The sequence below is a fragment of the Microtus pennsylvanicus genome, chromosome 16 (genome assembly GCF_037038515.1).
Source record: "Microtus pennsylvanicus isolate mMicPen1 chromosome 16, mMicPen1.hap1, whole genome shotgun sequence".
NCBI classification, from domain to species: Eukaryota; Metazoa; Chordata; class Mammalia; order Rodentia; family Cricetidae; genus Microtus; species Microtus pennsylvanicus.
In genome coordinates this window covers 6,566,401-6,591,661 of record NC_134594.1, presented here as the reverse complement: position 1 = coordinate 6,591,661, position 25,261 = coordinate 6,566,401, and the positions used below count along the sequence as shown (strand labels likewise).

The window sequence follows — 25,261 nt, the reverse complement described above, 5'->3', positions numbered from 1 at the left end:
TGTCTGTCTGTGTGAGGGTGTCAGATCCCCAGGAACTGGAGTTACAGACAGTTGTGAACTGCCATGTAGGTGCTGGGAATTGAACCCTGGTCCTCTGTAAGAGCAGCCAGTCCTCTTAACTGCTGACCCGTCTCTCCAGCCCTCAGTCTCACCTTTTTTAAAAAAATATTTTTTTATTTATTATGTATACAATATTCTGTCTGTGTCTATGTCTTCAGGCCAGAGGAGGGCACCAGACCTCATTACAGATGGTTGTGAGCCACCATGTGGTTGCCGGGAATTGAACTCAGGACCTTTAGGAAGAGCAGGCAATGCTCATAACCACTGAGCCATCTCTCCAGCTCCCAGTCTCACCTTTTTTAAATGTGTTAAACTGATTTAATATTTTAAGAATGTTAAAACTGATGTCTGTCATCTTTCTTGCCCAGTTCTTGCTCTGGGCAGAGGATTGGACTCTTAGAGAAAGGAGAGAGGAGGAAAAGGAAATTGTGTTTATTGAGTACAAGGATGCATGGAGGGGTCTTATCCTTTAATTCTCTGTTGGTAAAATAAAAAATAGCTCTAGATCACTATAATCACATGCTTGTACTACCAAGATCAAGAGGCAACTTACTGTCCTGTCTTGTCTTTATTTGGAGTGTCCTTGAGGAAGAAGGCCATCTCCAGGCAAATTACATTCCTTTGGTTTAACAAGGTTAAGTCTGTTAAAACAGTAACTAAAAGCCAGGTGGTGGTGACACAAGCCTTTAATTCCAGCACTTGGGAGGCAGAGACAGGTGGATCTCTGAGAGTTCGAGAACAGCTTGGTCTACAAGAGCTAGTTACAGGACAGGCTTCAAAGCTAAAGAAACGCTGTCTGAACAACTTCAACTTCTGCTTTTGCAGGGATTGTTTATCTTAAGAAAACTCTTTTTAGAGTTGTAGAGTTGATATGAAAACATTAAGTAAATGAACGACTTATGAAAAGTTTTTAAAACTGCTTGGTACATAACTTTTTTTTCTTGCCCTCCTTCACCAGAATAAAGAAATTGGGTTAGGTTATATTGATCTTTGTTTATCACTCCTTAATAAACTTAAAAATAATTAACAGCTACCTATTTGGTAAATTAACCATTAGTCTGTAAATCATATGAGATATGGCTATTTAGTTTGAGACTCTAAGTTATTAAAAGTCAGCTAGGTACTATGAAATTAAATTTTTTCTTATTCTCTACATTAATTTCTGTATGGCAGTATAGAATGTTTGTGGGAGTTCTGACAGTACCATTGTTAACAGCCCAATAATTTTTAATGCTTATCTTTTGCTTATGTGTGGTTATGTGCACAAGGGTCCAGGTGCCAGTGGAGGCCAGAAAGGGGTGTCAGCTCCTATGGAGCTAGAGTTACAGGCCTCCTGACAGTGTGTGCTAGCATCCAAGCTGACGTCTTCTGGAAAAACAGTACATGCTTAACCACTGAGACATTGCTTCAGCCTCTTCCAGCTGTCCAAGGAGGGCATTCCTCAGTTCTTTTATTCTCGTCAAGAATCAAAAGCTCTCATATTGACATTACTTGAGATTAAAAGATCGAGTGTAATGACTAAATTCAGAGTTTGTTACAGGAAAAAGCATTTGTACACTAACTGTAGAGTTTCCTGTTGTTACTTGATGGTTTTGTTTAGAAATGATTTTTAAATAGATTCTATTGATCTTGAATTACAGCGACTTTGTCGGGAGGGGAGGGATGTTTGATACAAACACTTAGGTTGAGAGTTTTGTTTTATTTTTGTAGCGAATTCATTTTCTTTTTTCAAGACAGAACAACTTTGGAATCTGGTTCCCCAGCAGAGTTGGAAGCACGGGAACTGTATTCACATTTCTTTCTCGGACTCACATCAGGTCACTTAAACAGTGAAGTGAGCTTATGTGTTAATTGACATTGTGTTGTAGAATTTGAACAACTGTGATATTCTAATGAAAGTGATGTCAAGCCAAACTAATGAAATATTTAAAAACAAAACGAAATAATTATTTTTAGGAAATACAGTGACTTTATAGATGAACAAGAGACTAGAAGCATTGATTTAGAATTTGAGTATCATGAGGTTTAAAAATGGAAAAGGATCTGATAGAACTTATTCGGAATTCTCTGTCTTCAATTTAGTCTCAGGAGATGAGATGGCTTGGGGCAGAGGCATGTGCCTGATGGCTTGAGTTTGATCCCACAAGGTGGCTAGAGAAAACTGATCTCTAGAACTGTCCTGATTTCTACTTGCACATGCTGCTCTCTCTCTCTCTCTCTCTCTCTCTCTCTCTCTCTCTCTCTCTCTCTCTCTCTCTCTCTCTCTCTCTCCCCTCTCTCTCCCCCCCCCTCTCTCACACACACACAGGAGAGAGAGAGAGAGAGAGAGAGAGAGAGAGAGAGAGAGAGAATACATTCAGTCTGTAGTAGGCTTGGCTCTTACTGATCTCACCCTCATTTTTCTGACGAACTGATGTCCAGTGAGGTTGTTTGACTTGGACTAGGATTGCCTTTTAAGTTAGTAAAATTAGATTTAGAGTAATCATCTAATTCACATCTTATCAGTGATTAAAAAAATAAGTTTTGAAATACTTTAATCCCAAACTATTTTACATATATATGCTTAATTTTGTATATGCCTGTGTATCTTTGTAGAGATCTGTGCACCTTTGTGCACCTGAGGACAGAAAAGGGCATCAGATCTGGAACTGGAGTTACAGGCAGTGTTGGCCACCCAGGACAGGTGCTGGGAAGAATGCTAGTGTGTGTCTTAACCACGGGGCTCTCTCTCCAGTCCCCCCAATTCTAAATATAAAATACTTTAGCAAAGATTTAGTGTCACTTATTCCTGCTCAGAGAATCATTCCATCTAGTATTCCGCTTGTCTGTAGAAACTAGCTCAACTCTGAAATCTTCAGATGACTTTTGTGTCTTAGAACTTGTACAACCTCCGTAAATCATTTTTGTTCTGCCCATCTGTTTCCCTGCAGTACAATCCTGACTTGCCATGGGTTTATATGCCTCATTTCAGGAAAGAGAAGAAAAATGTTTGGAAACAGACTCCAGGTCTGACTTCTTAGGACCTTCTGAAGGAAAAGAAAGAACCTCAAAATCCAGTCCTCAGTCTGAAACTTCATCCTCTCCCCACTACAACATACAGGGTTAATAAAGAATTTTGCAGTATATAGCAAACCTGTTGCCACAGGAACTATAAAAGAAGCAAATTGAAGAGGGTACTGCTCTTGTTAGCTTACAGAGCTCTATGACTTTAAGCAAATAATTTATTTAAGATCCCCTCTAGTTTTCAGAATATCTTCTATTAACCTGTTTGCATTTTCTATAATGCAAATTGCAGATGCTACCCTCTTAAGGCAGTCTTTCTGATACTGAAACCCCAGCAGGTGCTCCAAATGATACATTTTCATGAAGAGCTGTCTGCAGTAGCTATTATGAGTTACTGATAGTTGAGGAGAGTGCTAGTAGACAATTGAATTCTGTGTCCTCTTGAAAAAGTTCTTCAGTTGTTACTGTTTCTGATTCTTTCTGTCCATTGTTGTTTAGTAGTGCCTTTACCAAGGAAAGTATAGAGCTGGGGGGAAGTCGATTCACTTCATTGTACAACACTGAGGGCTGTGAAAAGATTGCTTTTATTTAAATTTTTTGAAGGGAGATTAATATTTTACTTAGTAGAGAAAAGGTAACCCTGAATACATAGCGTACGTACAAATAGCAAATAACTCCACGGAGAAGCACCCTGGATGCAGGAAACTGAAAGGCAAGGATTAGGAAAGCTGAAGAAATGCTTCTAAAAATACTGTCTGTGCTATTACTTCATAGGGGAGAGGGCAAAGAGCAAAAGTCAAAGCTAGCACTCTGAAATTTTAGATTGTGCAAAAAGTACTTTTTCTGCTAGTAAGAAGCACACAGGAATCTGAGCTGATGAGGAAATAAACCTCTTTCCTCTTCATCACCAGGAAACTCACACACACACACACACACACACACACACACACACACACACACACTCAGGCATATACGCATGCACACACACCCACACATGTATGCATGCACACACACGCGCACACACACTCAGGCATATACGCATGCACACACACCCACACATGTATGCATGCACACACACACGCACACACGCACACACGCACACATGCACACACACACGTATGCACGCACACCCTTCCACACACGTGCGCACAAATGCACCTGCGTGCCACTCCACCCCACGCCCAGCCAGGACACCTCCCCAACCCCCCGCCATGCCTTCACCATCCTTCATGGAAATTTGGTTTGCTGGCAGGGCTGCATTTTCAGTACTCCAAGATGTACTATAATTTTAGCTTTTACCAATGCCACTGTCAAATGCCAGGTTTCAAAAGAGCATCAATGTTAGATAAGCTTTGTCGATGCACACAGGATTTCGAGGGAAGGGAATGTTTGTTTATTTGTCATTAAACTTCATAATGTTGTAGGTCTGATAAAGCACTGAGCCTGATTGGCAGCATTTCCAGGAGTTCACAATTTCACAGTTAAGGTTCTGGTCAAGGTCACAGAGTTATTTATTAACTTAATATAAAAGACGCTTTAAAAAGATTATAAAAAGCTATCTGACCCCGCTACAGACAATAATAACTAAGACACACACAGGGGTTAAGGCCAGCACTAAGTCAACAGGGAGATCAGGAGGGTGCACTATTGTCATCTGTGACACATCTGGTGATTAGCATGTTCTCGTGAGTAAGGCAGCTTGTGAGGAACAAGAAGGAGGGCATGGCTGAGGTCGCTGAGGGCAGCTGATGGAGGCGGCGGCACCATGCGCTCCTGGCTCCCCCAGTCGTCCTCTTCTCCACAGAGCAGCAGCAGAGTTTTCGAGGTCTCCAGATGTGTCACCCTGGAACCAGACACAGTTAGCTCGATGACTCACAAACGCCACAGGAAATAAGAGATCAGGAGCTATCTGGGCCTCCCCCCAAGCTCCTCTTTCTAACCCTTTCTTTATCTCTAGTGACCAAATGTGCCTGACAGCTCTCTGCACCTGCCGAAATATACTTTTTTGTACCTTCACATGCAACAGACACCATGGGGGTTGGGATCTAGCAAGCCTATCCATAAAAATTCATAGTATATTATACCACTCTTTGTCCGTCAACATTAACCCTTCTATTCCCTTGCTCATCATACACCCCCGTGTATGGCAAGGGTTCTTTTGCTGTAGTCTTATACATTCCCATACTGTGCTTCCCTATCCCAGAGCTGTTCCTGAAGAGATAATCCTTGTCTTGTAGATATAAAGAATATCATTATCATAAAAGAGATCGTGCAAAGCCCATATCCTGCATAGCCAGCTAATCGAGAAACCCATCTATGCCTCAACGGCGGCCTATACCGGGCTGTCTGCCATGGACCTCCAGGAAGCCTGGCCCCATAGGACACGCAGCTCCAGACCGGCATAATGACGTATGTCATGTCACACAGACGACACTGGAGTCGGTGTGGCAATCCCCCAATCATTCCTGAGACCTGAGACCAGGTCCTGAGACCTCCTCACAGTGTCAAGCACCTACCTGGCTTGTTGTTAATCGCTCTCCTCCGAAGTTTCTGAGAGCAGTCTCGTAAGGAGCTCGTGCACCCGTATGAGGACGTCCGAGTACGGCAGATGGATTATCAGGTAGGTCTTTACCTTCTTCAGCGCGGACATGCCGGATGTCGTGGCAAAGTCCCCAGGGAAGACGCTCGTCCACGTGTCCAGGAGGGTGCAAATGGTGCTGGTGGAAAGGGACAGACAGGGCACCCAGTGGCCTGGACTTTCCTTTGCCACCCCGCCCAAGACTCCGTGCATGTGAGACTGCAAAGGAGAGGCTATCTAGCCCTTAGCCATACAATGAGCAGGGCTGAGAGGTCCATGGGAGCAGGGAACTCCATACGCCCCATGATCAGGCTCTAATGGAGCACAGCTGAGCAAGCCTTCACGCCATGGACTGAGATGAGGGTAGTAGAGTCTCAGAGGGCCACCGGAGGCCACAGGCTTTCCCCATATCCCCATTTGGCAAGGACCATGCCCATGCAGTTCTTTTCACCCTCCAGTCAATGCTTAGACCTCAGTATGGTGTATGGTGGTAGAAACGTGGAGCGTGAGCCCCAAGCATCGGCCATCCCTCACCCTTGGTACCCAAGGGAGCCCACCCTGCAGAGCCAAGGCCTTTCTTTCTCATGTTGTAAAGCTCACTTACTTCTTGAGCTGCTCATCCTCCTGGCAGCCGGGGCGGAAGCATGCATACCTGGAGGAGATCAGGAAGGATGTTACCTGTGGGGTCCCAGTTCCCTACCTAAAAGACATCTGGGGAGCCTGCTGACTCCTGAAGCAGAATCAAAGTCTCAGGTTATTAGTTCACCTGCATTCTGTAGGTGCTTCAAATATGTTTGTGCAGTATGTCTACCCGGACATCTCAGTGGACACAGGTTCCCTCGGATTATCCTCCTCGGGTCTCCACTCAAGACCCATCTCTATCGGGTGCTCCGATATGAATTCTAGAACCTCCTTTACAATGGGAGAAGCGCTTTGACCAATGCTTCAGGAAAACTGGCCAAGGATAGAGAGCTTCCTGAAGGTGCAGAGGACACCCACACTCACACTCATTAGGGTCACAGCAGTCCCTAGAGCCCAACCTGGAGGTAGTAATGTCTGACTACATGCTGCTGGCTTCTGACAAGACTCTAGCAACTAGGTAGGCTCAGAGAAAAGCAGAGGCTTCCCATAAACGACAAGAGGATGTGAGGCCTCTGAGCTCGGAAGTGGGCACTCACCGCCTGAAGATGACATCCAGCACCTGCTCGATGGTGGTATGAGCAGGATAGGTGCTCAGGAAAGCGATGAGATGCTCGCGGTCCCCGTTCTGAAGGGAAGTGATCAGGTCTTCCACCACTTCCTCCAGATCCCCGAAGTCTAAGATCTTAGGGTCCCCTGGGACTGAGTCCTTCTGGTCCTCCAGCTGGTCCTGCGGGGCGGAGTCTACTGGGTCCCCAGGGAAGGACTCAGTGAGGTCCCCGGGGGCAGGGTCCACCGGGTCCCCGGGGATGGACTCCGGCTGGTCTTGGTCTTGTGGGGCCGAACGCATCGTATCCCCAGTGTCAGAGCCCATCGGTTGGCCAGGAGTGGCCTCAGGCTGGTCCTCCGGAGCGGAGTCCACTGGGTCCCCGCAGATGGATTCCGTCAGGTCCTCCTGGTCCTCAGGGGTGGAGTGCATCGGGTCTCTAAGGACAGACTCGGTCGGGTCCCCAGGGACGCAGTCTTGCTGGTCCAGCTGGTCCTCTGGGCTGGGACCCATCTGGTCTCCAAGGACCGAATTAGTCGGGTCCCCAGGGACGCAGTCTTGCTGGTGCAGCTGGTCCTCTGGGGTGGGACCCTTTGGGTCTCCCAGGAACGAATTAGTCGGGTTCCTGGGGACGCAGTCTTGCTGGTCCAGCTGGTCCTCTGGGGTGGGACCCTTTGGGTCTCCCAGGAACGAATTAGTCGGGTCCCCTGGGACACAGTCTTGCTGGTGCAGCTGGTCCTCTGGGGTGGGACCCTTTGGGTCTCCCAGGACCGAATTAGTCGGGTCCCCGGGGACGCAGTCTTGCTGGTCCAGCTGGTCCTCTGGGGTGGGACCCTTTGGGTCTCCCAGGAACGAATTAGTCGGGTTCCCGGGGACGCAGTCTTGCTGGTCCAGCTGGTCCTCTGGGGTGGGACCCTTTGGGTCTCCCAGGACCGAATTAGTCGGGTCCCCGGGGACGCAGTCTTGCTGGTGCAGCTGGTCCTCTGGGGTGGGACCCTTTGGGTCTCCCAGGACCGAATTAGTCGGGTCCCCAGGGACGCAGTCTTGCTGGTCCAGCTGGTCCTCTGGGCTGGGACCCATCTGGTCTCCAAGGACCGAATTAGTCGGGTCCCATGGGACACAGTCTTGCTGGTCCAGCTGGTCCTCTGGGGTGGGACCCTTTGGGTCTCCCAGGAACGAATTAGTCGGGTCCCCGGGGACGCAGTCTTGCTGGTCCAGCTGGTCCTCTGGGGTGGGACCCTTTGGGTCTCCCAGGACCGAATTAGTCGGGTCCCCGGGGACGCAGTCTTGCTGGTCCAGCTGGTCCTTTGGGGTGGGACCCTTTGGGTCTCCCAGGACCGAATTAGTCGGGTCCCCGGGGACGCAGTCTTGCTGGTCCAGCTGGTCCTCAGGAATGGAGCCCATAGGGTCCCCAAGTACAGAAGCAGTGGTGGCCCTGGTGATCGAGTCTGGCTGGTCCTCTGGGGTGGCGCCCATTGGGTCCCTGGGGCCAGACCCCGGCTGGTCTTCCCATGCTGAGCCCTTCGGATCCCCGGGGACAGAATCATTTGGGTTCCCGGGTACAGAGTCCTGTTGGTCCTCCGTGCCGGAGCCCATCTGGTCCCCAGGAAGGGAGCCCATCGGGTCTCTGGGGAGGGACTCCAGCTGGGCCTCCGGGGAGGAGACCATTGGGTCCCCGGAGAGGCACTCCTTCTGGTCCCTGGGGGCGGACTCAGTAACGTCCCCCGGGGCTGACTCCTTCTGGTCCCCAGGGCAGCGGTTCTTCTGGTCTTCTGCCACCTGAGGAGAGATCAGGGTGGGTGGTTCAAACTGGCACAGGACTGCAATTCACGATTGGTTATTATCATTCCACGTTCTCCTGACCCCTTCACTCTGCCAAACACCAAGAGTGAAATTTGGGAAAACCGAGATTTCAGAGTGGTTACCTGGCCTACGTTGGCCTGGCTCTCTCTGCCCCTTCTCATTTGGCCGAATGGCCAGAGGTGCTGGCGCCAAGTTCGAACCAGGCGGCTCCAGACACCTCCTACGCCATGCCTTCTTTTCTTCTTTCTTTCATTACTCACGCAGCAGCAACTCCACCAGCTACAGCAACTCATGACTAATCGTCACTCTTGTCTCAAGACAAGTGAGCCTTCTGGGCTGTCTGTAAGCAGTTGGCTGCCTGGTTGCAGGTTTCTGCATTGTGATGTCACAGTTAAGAAAGTGAGGTCACTCCTGGGGTCCCCATACCTGAGTCTTCTCACACAGGGCTTTCCCAAAAGTCTCTTAGGCCCCCTCCCTCCTTCCACGTGCACTAGTGACACAGATACAAAGGTGCTTCCTATTTCACTGCTCCTAAGGATGTCTGGGTACAGGCAGCACCTCAGCTTTACAATCTGAACTCCTATTGTTGACCTGCATCTGGAATTCTAAACCCAATCATAATTGCCCCAGCACACCTTAAACCCTTGCCATGTTGCCTCGCTTCTAGGCTACTTTGTGTGTGTTCTCTGTGAAATATGAACACACATCATCTGTGTGTTGGGTTTTCATGAGGATCTAGAGTGGGACTTTTTTTAGCATTTTTTTTTAAAAAATGTTTTGTATTGTTTTGTTTTGAGACAGGATTTCTTTGTATAGCCATGGCTATCCTGGAACTCACTCTATAGACCAGGCCGGCCTGGAACTCCCAGAGATCCACCTGTTTCCTCTTCCTGAGTACTGGGAATGAAAGCATGCACCACAACCAGGGTCAAGAGTGAGGCACTTGTATAGTTAATTATAATCATGTGCTTTTTTTGAATTTTTTTTTGATTTATATTACAGACTCCTTCAGGTCTCTGCACCTAGGCATCACCAATGTCTCCTCCTTTATTCTGAAAATTTGCCAGCAAGGGAAGCGGTGCAGGGACAGACACTGGGGAAAGATCCAGCCAGGAGGCCTGGAGCCTTCAGCAGCTCCTCCCCACTTCCCATCTTCCCCACTGGCTGCTGAGCTTCACTACTGCCCCCGTGTGGAGGAACAGGACACAGCCGGTGAGAATGCCAGGGGAAAGTGCAGTGGGATGTTTATAAGTACAAGTCTGAGGTGTGGGTAGGCGAGATTGCTCAGTGGTTAAGCGCACTGGCTGCTCTTCTATAGGTCTTGAGTTCAATTCCCAACAACCCCATGGTTCCTCACACTCATCCGGAATGAGATCTGGTGCCCTCTTCTGGTCTGGCATGCAGACATACATGCAGTTTGAATATCTATTCATAATAGGTAAATAAATCTTTAAAAAAAATGTAAAACTAAATAAACCTTAAACTTAAAAAATGGTAAAAAAGAAGTCAGGGCGCTGTTAATAATATCTCAAATATATACATGAATTTATACAAAACAATAGTATCATATGACTTTGTAGTCTATTTGTGTTCAATATTGGACAATTTACATGAAAATTTATTTCTGTACTTAAATTACAAGGGTTCAAAGTAATCATTTGTCCGTAGCAGGAAGAGCACGGGCCAGCTCTCCTTTACTAAGGAGGCGGCAGCACATCCCTAGAGGAGGGGGCAGTGGGGGTGTGGACAGGGCTTCAGCTGGTGCAGCCCTGTGGCTCCTTGCAAGGCTCAAGAGTATTCCCAGGCCACCCCACATTGGTGGACCATGTTGCCTCATCAACATCCTCACACAGGGATGCTGACAGGCCCCATCCCCTCCTGGAATTGAAGGCAACCCCCTGTGGCAAACTTGCTATCCCTCTCCCTGAACGCCGTTGTTCCTATGACCATGCTGTCTAATTCATGCTGCGGGGTGCTCCTCACTTTGTTCCCAGCATCAGGCACCAGGCCTCACTTGCCCATGGTTCAGACCTCATGAGCACCAGGGCCTTGTGGTGCACTGCAGGGAGGTCAGAAGAACCTCGCTGACGTCAGAACCGAACTGACCATGTCTCAGAGGAAGCAGTTCTCTTCCTCGTTTTACAGGTGAGAACAAGGAGGCTCGGGGATGTTAGTGTATTGGTTGTCAATTCCACATAACAAACCGCTCAACAGTGGAGTGACTAAGGAAATTATTGTTACTGTTATTGTGAGATGATTGTTCACACTTCCACGAGGCATCACTTTCGGCCTGGCTCCACTGAGGGTTCCTTAGGCCATGCTCACGGGACTCACTCATGAGACTATGTTTACCTGGCGAACTCCCAGGCACTCATTGTGTTGGGTCTCAGAACGAGGCAGGCCATCCTGTCTAGAATTTTCTGGATCAGAGTAGCCCAGGAATCTTCACACAGTCACTGTGTTCCAGAAAGAGAACAGAGGCGTCAAAGCGTCTGCAGATGCAGTACAGGACGCTGCACACCACTCCTGTGACCACGGGAGTCCCTCGCTGCTCCAGATGGTAAGAGGGGGGGAGGGGCTTTAAAACTGTGATGGATTTGTAGCCTTTGTCCTGTCTTAAAAATCTCGTCCAGCAAGCAAACTCTCTAACCTCACTGAGGAAGTGCTGGCATGCAGATTTGGGCATGAAGAGTCTGCTTCAGTCTGTGGGTGTGACCGCAGTGGTTCCTGTGGGAAAGGAAGGCCTCCTTTTCTTCAGTTCCTCATGCTTTCTGGATGCTTCTGCTCCCGCACCCAGCCCCACAGTGTGACTGCATCAGTTTTACCTGTATGCTCAGGTGCTAGTTCAGAACTTAAAGGACCATTTCTGTGATGAAAATCTGATGTGATCTTTTCCTTAGAAACATTCACGAACATTTATTTCTGCCGAGTGACTCCTTGGCCCTGACTGGGGAGGCAAGCATTTACACTCACGTTCACCAAATTCTGAACCGACTCAGACCCGTGAGCAGCTCACATCCCACTCAAGGACACTATGTGAGTTTAAAAACCCTTCTTTCCTGTGGTATCTAGAAACAATCAAGGATGTGCTTCTGGGAAGAGGAATTTCATTTCATTCAAAGCTAATCTAAGTGTCTCAGTGAGCTGGATTCAGGAAGCCATTTTCTTAGGAGGTTCTGAGCAACGCTGTGGAAGAGTAGCTTGGGGCTGTCTTTGGTAACAGGGGGACCAAGCCTCCAAGTTAGTGCTGGCCAGCTTCTGACAACAAATTATGATGAAATAAAACAAAATCGAAAGCCGGCGGTGGTGGCACACGCCTTTAATCCCAGCACTTGGGAGGCAGAGGCAGGCGTATCTCTGTGAGTTTGAGACCAGCCTGGTCTACAAGAGCTAGTTCCAGGACAGGCTCCAAAACCACAGAGAAACCCGGTCTCGAAAAATCAAAAAACAAAACAAAACAAAACAAAAATTGAGCAAGATACAGATTTTTTGGATAGTTTAAATTACCTGCTGGTTAATGCAGTGAACACATTATTCAAAATTCAAGCCATAGTCAAAGTATATTTTCGTTATTAAAGAAATAAGTTCCCTGAATTTTGTAACTAAAGACATTGTGTATTTTTTCAATCTAATACTCATTTTGCTTTTCAGCACATAGAAAGCTCAGAATAACAGATATGAAAATCCATAAAACTCTTTGAAAGAATCAATGAGTGTCATTTTGTTACCGTAACAATATTTGACACTTTTTAGATAGCTATATTTGGTTTTATGATATACATAAGAAGAAGATTGCAGCCAGGCTGTGGTGGCGCATGTCTTTAATCCCAGCACTGGGGAAGCAGAGACAGGTGGGCATCTCTGTGAGTTCAAGGCCAGCCTGGTCTACAAAGCAAGTCCAGTACAGGATCCAAAGATACAGAGAAACGCTGTATCAAAAAAGGAATGAGATTGCATCTTGTCTTTGTTACTTTTCTATTTTTTTTCTATTGCTGTGAGGAGACACTATGCCAAAGACAAGCTTCCAGGAGAAAGTTCTAAACGGGACTGACAGTTTCAGAGGATGGGTCCATGATGGTCCTGGCAGGGAGCACGGCAGCAGGAAACAGGCATGATGTGGGAGCAGCAGTTGAGAGCTCACATCTTGAAACACAGGAGGCAGAAAGAGAGCTCACAGTCACGCCTCTTCCAACAATGCCACACCTCCCCATCCTTCCCACACAGTTCTACGAACTGGGGGTCAACTATTTAAATACTTGTGCCTATGAGAGTCATTCTCATTCAGACAGCCACATTCCATACCTGTTCCTGTTGGCTTGTGGCCCACATAGCAGAATGAAAAATGCATTTAGCCCCACTCCAAAAGTCCCCCTAGTCTTTCAGTCTGAACAATCTCACAGTACTCTCTTAACTGTAATCCTCCTCTAAAAAAAATCAAACTACATACTTCTGATATACAATCGCACAGTTATACATTATCATTCCAAAACACATGGTAAAATAATAGAGGACAGTGAGGAAATACTGGACCAAAGCAAGACCCAAACCCCCAAACTCCAAATCCTGTAGCTCTGTGTCTAATGTCAAAGGGCTGACTTAGACGGCCCCACCCCTTTAGCTTTGCTGGCTGCTGCACAACTCTCTCTCTTGGGCTGCAGATTAGTCAGGGTTCTCTAGAGAACAGAATTGATAGAACGTGTGTGTGTGTGTGTGTGCAGCAAGTGAATTTATTTCATCATAGATTCATGATGTGACTTTATTCTGCCCAATGTTTCTAGGTTTCTGATATGAAGTGCTATCTCACTGCCTAATCCCATCCTGGTTTTTATTGCAAAAATCTTCAACTATTCTAAATATTGCACTCATTTGGGCTTCTTCCCTAGAGCTGATTTAGTTATATAAGAGAGCTTTATCTTTCTGTTCAGTAAAACTAACATTTTCAACTTTTTAACAAATTTACCTGGTAATTTGACTAATGCCGCCCTAAATTTACATATTGCCTGGAAAAAAAATCTGGCAACTTTGCCACGCCACTGTGAAATGTTAAATGGGTGTGCTGATGGGTTTTTGTTTTTGTTTTCAAGACAGAGTTTCTCTGTGTAGCTCTGCCTGTCCTGGAACGCACTCTATAGACCAGCCTGGCCTCAAACCCACAGAGATTCCTCCTGGCTCTGACTGGCAATGAGAATGATTCTTTAAAGACTTTCCAGTTGCTACAGCCTGTGACTATGCTCTCTTCTGTTGTAAAAGAGACTTTATCAATACGATTACGTTAAGGAATAGCAGCGAGGAAGTTGCCCTGGATCTTCTAGAGAGTAACTAACAAATACCACCATGAGAGGGCGACCAGAAGCTGACAAGGAGATGTGAAGTTGTGTCAGAAGATGGGGTAATGCTGGGCCACAAACCAAGAAGAATGTAGACAACTTCTAGAAACTGAAACAGGCGTGGGAATGACTTCTCTCCTAGACCCTCAAGAAACAAGGCAGCTCTGCTAACCCTGTTTAAACTTCTAACTTCCAAAACTTAGTTGCCAATAGGGTTAAGGCGGGGCTGGATCCCTATGCGGGAGTATAGTATAATAGTCCGATTATAGTATAATCGTCTACACACCTCATGCCTGTTTCATGTTATTTTTCACTAACAGAGGAAGAAATGTTTAGAAATTCAGTAGGCATGCTTGTCCAGAAGGGTTAGGACTCTTATTTGTCCTAGGGAATAGATTTGATTAAGTTCCTTTATAAATTTTAATCTCCCTTGTCAAAGATTTTAAAAACAAGTGTGCAATCAGTTCCGAGTGCAGGGTCTGAACTTTATAGTCTTATGAAGGGTGTTGTGGTTCAAACGTGAAATGTGCCCACAGGCTCATGTGCTTGATTGATTAGTCCCCAGTTAGTGGCACCATTTGGGCACTTTTCTTAGGAAAATCCTCACTGGATGAAGTGAATCAGCTGTGTGTGGCCTGAGGCTCGTGCACCTCCCAGAGAGATTTGATTTAGACTGTGATCTTTATAATCAGAGCCAGCCAGGTAGGTGTTGGGTAGTCAAGCGAGGAGCCTTTATAGACAGGCTTTAAGAAGAAACTGATATTAAAATCAGATAATGACGAAATGGTGCCGAAAAGAAGGAGCTCAGGGTTATCCTCATTTGAAATAGCTGTTACAAGTCCAGCCAGGGAGTCAGGGAGGCAATGAGCAGATCTTCACCTCTCCTTCTGCCCCTCCAAACCCAATCCCCCAGTCTCACCCCCAACTCTGCAAAGAACACCTGCTGCCGCCCTTTCTGCCCCATCTGTAGTGGATCCCACAGATCTGGTGCTTTAAGCATTTCATTTAGGGGTGAGAGACCTGCAGCCAGAAGAGCAGGTCTACGTTCCCAGAGCTGTGATCCTGTCATTCAGACTTCCTTCCCTGGCTCCAGAATTGTGCTCTCTGTACTTGCTGTCCACTGAGGAAATGGGACAAGCTTTGCTGGGCTGGACAGTGAGAGGAAAGAAAAAGCCTGATCCAGAAGAAAGCTTGTGTTTCAACCGTCTTGCTGGACACTAACTGTGCCCATAATAGATACATACAGGCGCATTTAAAGAGCTGTCTGCTATGGGGCCTGTGAGATGTCGCAGTGTTAAGGGCATTTGCCATCACACTGGATTATCTGAGTTCTATCCCCAGGTCCTAGATACATTCTACCCCCCAACCCACTACCTCTACACACGTGACAGGACATGCTGCCCCTCCAATAAATGTAATGGAAGTATTTAGAAAGATATCTGGGACACAGTATACAATTAATTCATGCAGTGGTTGTCTTAAAAGGGGACTCAAAGGCAACAAAGTATTTGGATTGTTGAAAGTCAGTCTAGGGACTGAAGGGTTGGTTTAGTGGTTAAAAGCCTGTGGTGCTCTTACAGAGGACCTGAACTCAGTTCCCAGGGTGCTTGTCAGGCAGCTCACAGCCTTCATGTCCAGAGGAAGCTAGCACCAACATCTCCAGTCCCTCCGGGCACCTCTATCCACATGCATATATCCTGCACTCACCCATACACACAATTCAAGAAAAATCAAATCCTTGAAAGTCACTCTGAAAGGAGTCTGTACCCTGATGTTAAATCTCTCTGCCAATGTAATAAATCAGATGAGGCTGAATTAAAAGTTCAGGTTTAATGAGCAAAGCATTTGCAACTTCCAGGTGGTCTCAGGAGAAGGAGGAAACCACTGAGGGAGAACTACATGGAGGGGGCTTGAAATGCCCTCCAGAGGTGGACCCACAGGTCGCAGGCCTTTCTGGGTGGGGAATGGGGAGGGCAGTCCCAGGGAGCTGCTGCTAGGCATGCTGGGTGCAGGGTCTGGAGTGGGGCCCCCGAGCTGGAGATCCCAAACACACTCCATGATGGGCTGAAATTGAGCACTCACAGATTTTCTCTGGAATGTGTTCCCACCTGACAATGGAGGAGATTTCAGCAAGGCAGGTTCCAGTTCCATTTAAAGAAGCAGCTTCCAGCATTTAGAGCTAACTATCTAAAGGAAGTGAACTCTTTTGTGAGGGATGGAGGGGTAGTTTTTAAAATAAACTTTTAAAGAAGTTTTTCTTCCCCCGCTGGAGTTGCAGGTGATTGTTAGCTGCCATACTGGTGCTAGGAACCAAGCTTGAGGTCTTTACAAAAGTAGTAATTTCTTTTAACTACTGAACCATCCCTCCAGCCCATAGACTTTATTCTTCAATTAATTCCTTATTCATTTAATTTTAGTTTCAGAGCAAACTAGAGAGGATGCCTCTCACATTCCCAGTGTCCCCCACTGGAGTGAGGTGCTTCCTGCAATAAACCAATTTATAAACAGACTCTCATCACCCAAAGACTGTGGATGGTGTCGAGGTTTGCTCTTGGTGTTGTGACGTTTTAGACAACTGCAATGACGTGGATCTACCCCAGAGTATGGTACACAGTCGTTAGTTTCACTGTCTGAAAAGTCTTTGTGAGAGCCAGTGATTTCACAAGACAAAATAACAGATACTTAGTTGCAGAATCTCCCGGGCAAAATCCACGATGAGCGATTTCAGGTGTTATCTGGGCAGCAAGTGAACTCTGGAACGCACTGAGAAAGCACATGGAGAGTCCACTCAACTTTGCTGAGAGTGGCAGCGAGCCAAACTTCAGATCACAGACTGGCATGGAGACACGTGCCTGCCAACTTGTGCTGAGCCCTCCAGGGAAGTGAACATCCCTGTAATTCTGGGGTTAAACTCTGCTCCCCAGGAGGAAACTGAAGCCTACCCTCCACTGCCGCTCTTGCACCTCCCAGAGAGATTTGATTTAGACTGTGATCTTTATAATCAGAGCCGGCCATCTGGGGTGGGGAGACAGCAAGCCGGCGGAGCAGCTGCTGTAGATTCCCAGCCCTCGTGTAGAAACCTTGGTGTCTTGGGTGCACACTTGCAGCCCAGCAGTAGGGCTGAGCAGGCGTGGAGAGAGCAGTGAGTGTCAGGACATGCTGGCCGGTGAGCCCAGCTGAAGTGGTAGGCGCTAGGGTTTGTGAGAGACTGTGTGTCAAAAATAAGGTGGAGAGAGGGGCAGGAGATGCTCTGGTCTCCACACATGTGTGCACCCCCCCCTTCCCATAGCCTGCACTATTTTCCTGCACTGGAAATACATTGACCAGAAGACCGCAGGAACCAGGTGACATTTTGTGAAGCTCATTTCCAAGGCTAAAATGAAATAAATGCGCTTGCTACTGAGCGAGATTGTCACTGTGGGTTTTCTAGTGGCATTTTGGACTAATGGAAAAGCACCACACTTCGGAATAGATTTTTAAGTGGAAGCTGATATGTTTTGATGAGTTTTGAATGGATTTACAATCCATGAAACCCTTAGAGGCCAGAAAACAATGCCTGCTTGTGAGGCAACTTGACCAACGTGGCAGGAATGATTGATAGACATCAAGTGTATCAAGGCACTGAATGGATCAGTTAGATGCTTAGCGCTATTGGTGAACAGCCATTTGGTAACAGGAGGGTTGGCCTTGGGACAGGTCTCTTTCTTGCATGTTATTTTCACATCCAAGATGTAACCTGTGTTATATAACTGTAGTTTATTTATTCCTAGGGGATATTGCTTAAATTAAATCACCCAAACTAATGTAATGCCTAGGACCTATGTGAAAATCTACATTGGGAAATTGGAAGTAGTGTAGTATAGGAAACCATGGAACATAGAGTAGTAAGTGTTCCGTTATATACTATGGGATATAGTGCAGGATAGATTACCCTTACAGTACATTGTGGTTTTTTTTTTATTTTCAATAAATATTCTGGGCCAGGTAGTTTGGCTAACTTTGACCAGGACATAACTTTATTATCCTCTTCACTTCTCAGTGAAAGTCAGCATTGTTGACATCAGCCAGTCAAGCTCAAACCTGGGTCTCAGAACCATGGTGTTCTGAAGTAGAATGGACCTTGGCAGCTGTCCCTCAGGCGGTGCCCCCACCCTTACCATTATAGAACTCAGGATTTCCCAACGTCTGAGAACCTAGTTGGTATAAGCACCGTGCTCACTCTACTGAATAATCGTGTCTGCAAAACATTGAACACCTTCTAGCAAAGCAGCGTTATTCATGACGAGCTACAGCTTGCACAAGTGTGGGACGCAGCTGAGGACATTTTCATGTGATATTCTGAGGCTTCGTGTAGATAATGGTGAGAGTCCCAGGAGCGATCAGGTGCTTTGTTAGGGGCACACCCTAGAAAGGAGAAGCTGCAGCCTATTTTCAAGAAAAGGGAGCCCTGGAACAGCCCTCAGGTTGAACAGAAGACTAGAGAATTGGTGTGTGCGTGTATGTGTCAGAGAAGGAAATTTCCAAGGAGCTCAATGAAAGTTGAAACTTGGTGAGTCTCTCTCTCTCTCTCTCTCTCTCTCTCTCTCTCTCTCTCTCTCTCTCTCTCTCACACACACACACACACACACACACACACACCATGAAACCAAGAGGGAACTTGATAAAACAAGAGGTCAGAGGGAGATGTCATCAGAGAGTGGAATGCAAGAAGAAAAAAAAGACTGAAATTCACTATATATATATATATGTATACATAACTGTCAAAAAAGCAAAAATTCAATGAAATTAAAAAAGAACCCTGAGAATCTGTGTATAACTCGCCCAGTTTTGCTTTGGTTTTGTGTATTTGTAGACATGTTGTGAGAGGAATTGGAGGATCTGTGTGTTTACAATGGATGTTGTCAGGGATTGTGTAATTATTACAGCTGCTACAGTAGACCAGTGGGAAGACCTGCCATACAGCGGCCAGATGTCTACAGAGATCACCGGATAAGTGCAATAAGAAATCTGCAGGAGAAATGTCGTCTGAAATGATCACGGAGCCTGATATAACCAGATATTTGAGTCACAGAAGGCAGCCCCTGCTGTGACCACTACTCACCGAATGCAGAAATGGAGACACAGCGTGGTTAAGTCACTTGCAAGCAGTACGGAGCTCAACCAGACTGAGGGTCATGACTCCTGACCCCTGTTCTTATCTCTATACACTGGATCCCTGAACCAGGCAGATCAGTACTTCGTAGGGAGTCCTGAGCCCGCAGGCCGAGGTTAGATGCTATAGAAAGTGGGGCCTGACAAAGGAAGGTCCCTCCGCTGCAGCTCCTCTGGGCGGTCCTGGGAGCTCCTCTTCCACAGCCCCAGAGCATGAGCCTTGCACGTGGAGGCCAGAGAGGGGTACGCTGTCTCCCCACTGGGGTCATTTTAGCTGACTTACATTGGAGCCTAAGTTTGCCCTAGTCTAAAGGCCCCGACTTCAGAGGGAGAAACGGGGGCCCAAAGCAGAACAGTTCTACTCTGTTCTGAACGCGGGTTTCCATTTCTCAAGGCTACGATTTGTGTTTACTTTGGATGGAGACGTAGGCGGTGAGTGGTCCTCAGTACGGACTCTGAGAGCTGTCACGGAGTCATCTTACACGACACAGCACATTGCCCTTTCTAACTCCTATGAGGAGCTCTGTCCTTGCTACATCTGGCTAAGCCGTGTGCTGGCTTTAATCGCTCTCTTTACCTCCGGGTCTTTCAAGGGATGGGGTGCCAAGGCGGAGCTCAGCACTGGTCAGGCCAGCATCTCCTAAGAGCAAAGCTAAACAAGTGAAGAAGTGAGAGATTGGAGGGGCAGCATCACAGAGCCTCTCCTGCTAGGCCGAGACCTGTTTCTTACTGTTTTTATTGTGTGCGGATGGGTGTTTTGCCTGATTGACTGTGCACCCGTATGCATGCAGTGCCCACGGAGGCCAGAAGAGGGCACCAGATCTCCTGGAACTGGAGTTTCAGATGGTTGATGAGCTACTATGTGGTTGCTGGGTTAAACTCCGATCTTCCATAAGAGCAGCCAAGACTTAACCACTGAGCCATCTCACCAGGACCAGACTAACAGCTTCTCTCTGCTTCTCATCCACTGAAAGCTGCAAGTGCGAAAATACACATTGAATGTCACCAACACTGCTTCTTGAGGGGAGTGTGACGGCGCTGAATGGAGATGGATGTGGGAGAGAAGGGAGAGAGACTGTTTGCGCATGCTTAGAAGTTGGCTTATGCTACCTCATCAAGAACAAATAAAGTAATTTTATCTGCTTATTTGCTCTTAAAATTTATAAAGCCAAGCCGGGCGGTGGTGGTGCACGCCTTTAATCCCAGCACTCGGGAGGCAGAGGCAGGCGGATCTCTGTGAGTTCGAGACCAGCCTGGTCTACAAGAGCTAGTTCCAGGACAGGCTCCAAAACCACAGAGAAACCAAAAACCAAAAAAAAAAAAAAAAAAAAAAAAAAAAAAAAAAAAAAAAATTTATAAAGCCAGCTGCAGCAGATTGCAGGGGAAGGCACAGGGACCCGAGAGTCAAAGGGCTTCAATTTGAATCCTACTTGACTATGTATGTACCAGTTGGGCGAGTGTGTTCAATTTGCTTAAATTTCCAGTGCCTTGGGGCTCCGCATAGTAAAACAGCAATGACAGGACCTGGAGAGACAGTTCGGTGGCAAAGAATACAGGCTGCTCTCCCAAAAGACCCGACATTAGCGCTGGCATCAGGCCGTGCACAAGCACCAGGGGTCTGAGCTCCTCTTGTGGCCTGAGTCAACACACACTCTCTCTGTGACACACCCACTCAAGAGCTGAGTCCAGAAGGTGGAAAGGCTGGGGAGGACCGTGTGTGACAGTAGCCCCGGGTTACATAAGGCAAGCACATATTATAGCTGGGGATGTCAACCCTTCCATAAGCAATCCACAGAACACGTAGAGCTCGCCCCTTTCCCAAGAATCAGGACACACGAAGGGCCTGACTGGTGGCCAAGAACACTCAGCCCGTGGTACTGAGTATTCGTGTATTCAGCAGGCCACCAGGCCACAGCTAGTAGAGGTGTCTTTGCATCTAATTTTGGCTCGATTAGAACAGAAGTTTTATACAGCTGCAGAATTGTTGAGCAGCAGCTCCTGTTTCACAATACGTGTGGCTATTCCCCCCTTCCGCCTAGATCATTCCACATTAGCTTTGTTTAGATATCTTCTCCCTTTAGGAAGCTGAGAGTGAGGACAGGTGCTCATTTACCTTTCCCTGGAACATGGTAAATGGGGGTGGGGGTGGCAGAGATGGGAGGGAAGTTTGACAATGGGCACCAGCTTCTAAATTTCTCTGTGTCAGCAATCAGACAGGAGAAGAGAGCCGTCAGCAGGCACAGGCAGGTATTGCTGCTGCTTCACGGAGCCACTGGTGTCTCAGAAATCCTCACGGCCAGTTTCATAGCCCATCCAGCAAAGCGGTGCTGGGCGGTGCCGTAGCTGATGGTTCCAGATATCCCAGGCTCGTCTCTCTGGGTGTAAAGCCAGCTCTTTGCCAATTTGGAGTAATGAGACAATACAGAAAAAGGTTATATATCATGTCAAAATATACATAGTCTGTTATGTGGTGTGCACTACATATGTCTGAACACATGAATAGTGGGGAGGAGAAGACGGAGCATCGCCTTGACTTCTCCTGGGCCTCTGCTTGCCGAAGGCCTTGTGTGTGAGGTGGAAACGCTTTTCAGGACAGAACTGGAGGTGAAGGGGCACGGCACATGCCCGTTCAGGAAAGCACTCCCGAGAAAGGTGCTGCGGGTGCTTTGAATTAGGAACTAAATTACTTTTAGAATTAAGGAATCGGAAGCTGGATAGTCCCAGTTACTTATTCGATGAAACAGAGGAGGGCCGATGGAGCTCCTCTTAGGGTACTAGGAAAACAACCTCTGGGCTCCCGCTGACAGGACACTTTCTCAGAGTGCTGTTAATTAGATGGTGTTATTAGCTCACAGCGGGGAGCACACATCCTTTGCATGTTAACTAAAGTGCGCTAGCCACTCAGCTAGTGTGGCTTGCTCGGTCTTTAAAACTGTCTTAATCATTAGTGAATTAGTTAAACTGTAACATCGTGAGATAAAAATAATGACTGGTGTCACTCGGGAACAAGTCTGAACTGGACTGGTTGTCAGATGCTCTCTGTACAGTCAGCGCCGATTGCTGGGTGACAATTGACCCAGCTCAGCAACCTGGTCGCCCATGGTCGTGCAGTATTTGAGACCAGTGTGATGGGGAGGAAGGGCGCTAGGGGGATGGTCCTGGGGCCTCATCTTCCATTCTCAATCAGCCGGAATTTTACAACATCTAGTTGTAATTCGTGTATTTCTGATGTTTCATTTTGTTATTAATTATTAACAACTCTACCTTGGGAGGTTTTGAAATGATAGTGAAATGAGCTGTGTCTCCTTGGTACAGCTGGAAAGATTGCTTCCATGTCAGCACAGAAACTGTGAAGAGAATCTAACATTTTCTTTTATGGGTGTCTCTTTTTCATTTCATTTTTAAAAAAATTGTGGTGTACCTGTGCGTGTGTGTTAGATAAGCAGACAGAATGTGTGTATGGTCGATACTAAGACAATGTGTGTATGTATACATGTGTAAGACAGCTGGATGATAGACAGAATGTGTGTATGGTCGATACTAAGACAATGTGTGTATGTATACATGTGTAAGACAGCTGGATGATAGACAGAATTGTGTGTGTGTGAGAGAGAGAATGGGCGTGTGCGACAGCATCCGCGGAGAGGTCAGAGAACAACTTTGTGGAGCACATTCTCCCCTTCCACCTTTCCGTGGTTCCAGGGATCAAATTCAGTACACCAGCCTTGTGTAGCAATCGCTTTACCCGCTGAGCTGCCTTCACCAACTCCATCTCGGCATCTTGGCAGTTGGCATATTTTTCTTCTGCCACTAATAACCCATACTTAATAAAGTACACAAGGCTAAATTGATTTACTTTGACTTATGCTTTTAATGACAAGTAGAAAATGTGAAACATGTCTTAAAAGACCTGAGAAGATAATTTTATCATGACTTTAGAAAACACTCTAAGACAGATGGCCGAGGCACTGCCTTTCATCCCAGCGCTTGGGATGCAGAGGTGCAGGTTTATTTATTTTTTTCTCTTTGGGGGCCCACCACCCAGCTCCCAAATAAATACATGGAGACTTATTCTTACTTATGAATGCCTAGCCTTAGCTTGGCTTGTTTTTAGCCAGCTTTTTAAACTTAAATTATCCTGTTTCTCTTCTTCTACGTTTTGCCTCTGGGCTTTTTACCTTTCTTTATTCTCTATGTCTTTCCTTCTTACTTCTTGGCTGTCTGTGTGGCTGGGTGGCTGGTGCCTGGCATCTTCCTCTCCTTCTCATTTTCTCTCTTTTTCTTCTTCTCTCAAACCTAGGTTTCTCCTCCTATTTATTCAATAGCAAATATTCTACAACATAAACAAATGTAACATATATTGAATATTCCACCTCACAGGGGCAGGCATATCTCTGTGAGTTCAAGACTAGCCTGGTCTAGAGTGAGATCTAGGACAGCCAGGGATACCCAACACAGTGAAACCCCATCTCAAAAAACCAAAAAAAAAATCTGAATTTTACATGCAAAAAACATCATGCTTTGAGTGTATAAATCTGGGTTGAGATGAATCTGTAGTCAAGTAACTACCTCAAGACAAGGGACCGCTCTATCTGCCAGTCCCCTCACACATTTCCTCTGCCTCGCTGTCAGCATTGTTCTGAGTTAAGCCCTCTCCTGCCCTTTGTAGATGCCATAGCAGTGGAATCAGATTGTGTAGTCTTTCAAGCCTGGCTTCTGGCATTTCACCTAGGACACTCGAGATTTATCTATGCTGTTGCATGAGTCAGTTATGGGTTCTTTTAAACTATTGAGTGGTATCCCAATATTTATATGCTTCCATTTTCACGGTGATAGTTTTTCCTTTGTTCTGAATTCCTTTTGTATTAACATATACTTTATAAAAAATAACGGCCTTCTTTCTGATGTATTTACACGTGTATATAAGATACACAGGTCATACGCTAACCTCATGCGATGGTTTGAATGTGAATGGCTGCCACAGTCCCATATGTTTGACTGTCTGGTCCCTAGTGGGTGGAACTACTTTGGAAACCATTAGGTGTGGTCTTGTTGGAGGAGGCGCGTCACTAGGAATGGAATTGGAGGTATTGAAAACCCATGGCAGGCCCAGTCCTTCTCTGCCTTCAAGTTTGGGATTGGGATGTAAGCTCCCAGAAATTGCTCCAGAACCATGTCTGCCTACCTGTTGTCAAGGTCTCTGCCATGACGATCATGGAGACACCTTATGAAACTGTAAGCAAGTCTCCAGTTAAATGCTTTCATTGTATCCCCTTGGTTCTATTCCTTCACAGTAACTAAGACACCGGGTAATACCATCTTGTTCTCCACACCTTGGGATCCACTTCTTTCGCCAGTTCTCTTTCCTTTTATTGTGTGTGTGTGTGTGTGTGTGTGTGTGTGTGTGTGTGTGTGTGTGTGTCTGTGTGTTTGGTACAGCTGAGGAAATTTCTCCTATTTGCCTTCATGAGTCTGCCTTATGTAAAGATGATCCTCATTTTGTCTATTTTCCTGCAAATGACATATGCTCATTCTCCTCTGTGGTGGAACTAATACTCTGGTGCATATGCTTGTGTGTGCCACATTGTTTTACCCATTTATCTTTTAATGGACATCTAGGGTATTTCCTTATCTTGGCCATTGTGAACACTTCTGTATAAACATGGATATCATTGGATCTCTGTGATTTTCTGTCTTAGAGTCCATCTTGTCCACATCCAGGAGTGGGATAACTGGATCATATGGCAGTTGTATTTCTAGTTTTTGACAAATTCTGGTTATCACGGTGCTTGCATTAATGCACATCCTCACATATAATGTGCGGGGTCCTTTCCCCACATCCTCATTCTCTATTTTCATTTCCTACGGGAGCTAACGATTGAAGCTTGAGGAGATTTTGTGACTTGCCCAGAACTCCATAACGAGGGCTCAGCCCTGCAATGTGACTGGACAATGGGACTCAATCCCGGAGTCAGGTCTCTAGGAATCCTGTTCAGAGTGTGCGCCTAGTTCATTCTTTGTCTGATGAAGGTTGTCTGTCCAACATGAGAATCTTTGTCTGATGAAGGTTGTCTGTCCAACATGAGAAACCTCAACCTTTCCACATTGTGTCAAATGTCTCCACATTTTTAGCTTTCTCTCACCTCTTTATCA

General features: G+C 46.5%; 1 protein-coding gene and 1 long non-coding RNA gene across 2 annotated transcripts; one reads left to right on the top strand and one right to left on the bottom strand.

Moving 5' to 3' along the window:
• Window positions 1-4,600: 4,600 nt before the first annotated feature.
• On the bottom strand, window positions 4,601-7,271 carry LOC142836662 (ral guanine nucleotide dissociation stimulator-like). The gene is made up of 4 exons (XM_075951109.1): window positions 6,820-7,271; window positions 6,246-6,293; window positions 5,580-5,780; window positions 4,601-4,906 (listed from the first exon to the last, which is right to left on the bottom strand). Exons 1-3 carry the CDS (start codon window positions 7,257-7,259, stop codon window positions 5,591-5,593), a joined length of 678 nt encoding a protein of 225 aa, XP_075807224.1. The 5' UTR covers window positions 7,260-7,271; the 3' UTR covers window positions 4,601-4,906; window positions 5,580-5,590.
• LOC142836664 (uncharacterized) lies at window positions 5,642-11,660 on the top strand. The gene is made up of 3 exons (XR_012908136.1): window positions 5,642-5,683; window positions 9,633-9,842; window positions 11,531-11,660. It is a non-coding gene; the product is annotated as an uncharacterized LOC142836664 (long non-coding RNA).
• Window positions 11,661-25,261: the final 13,601 nt, after the last annotated feature.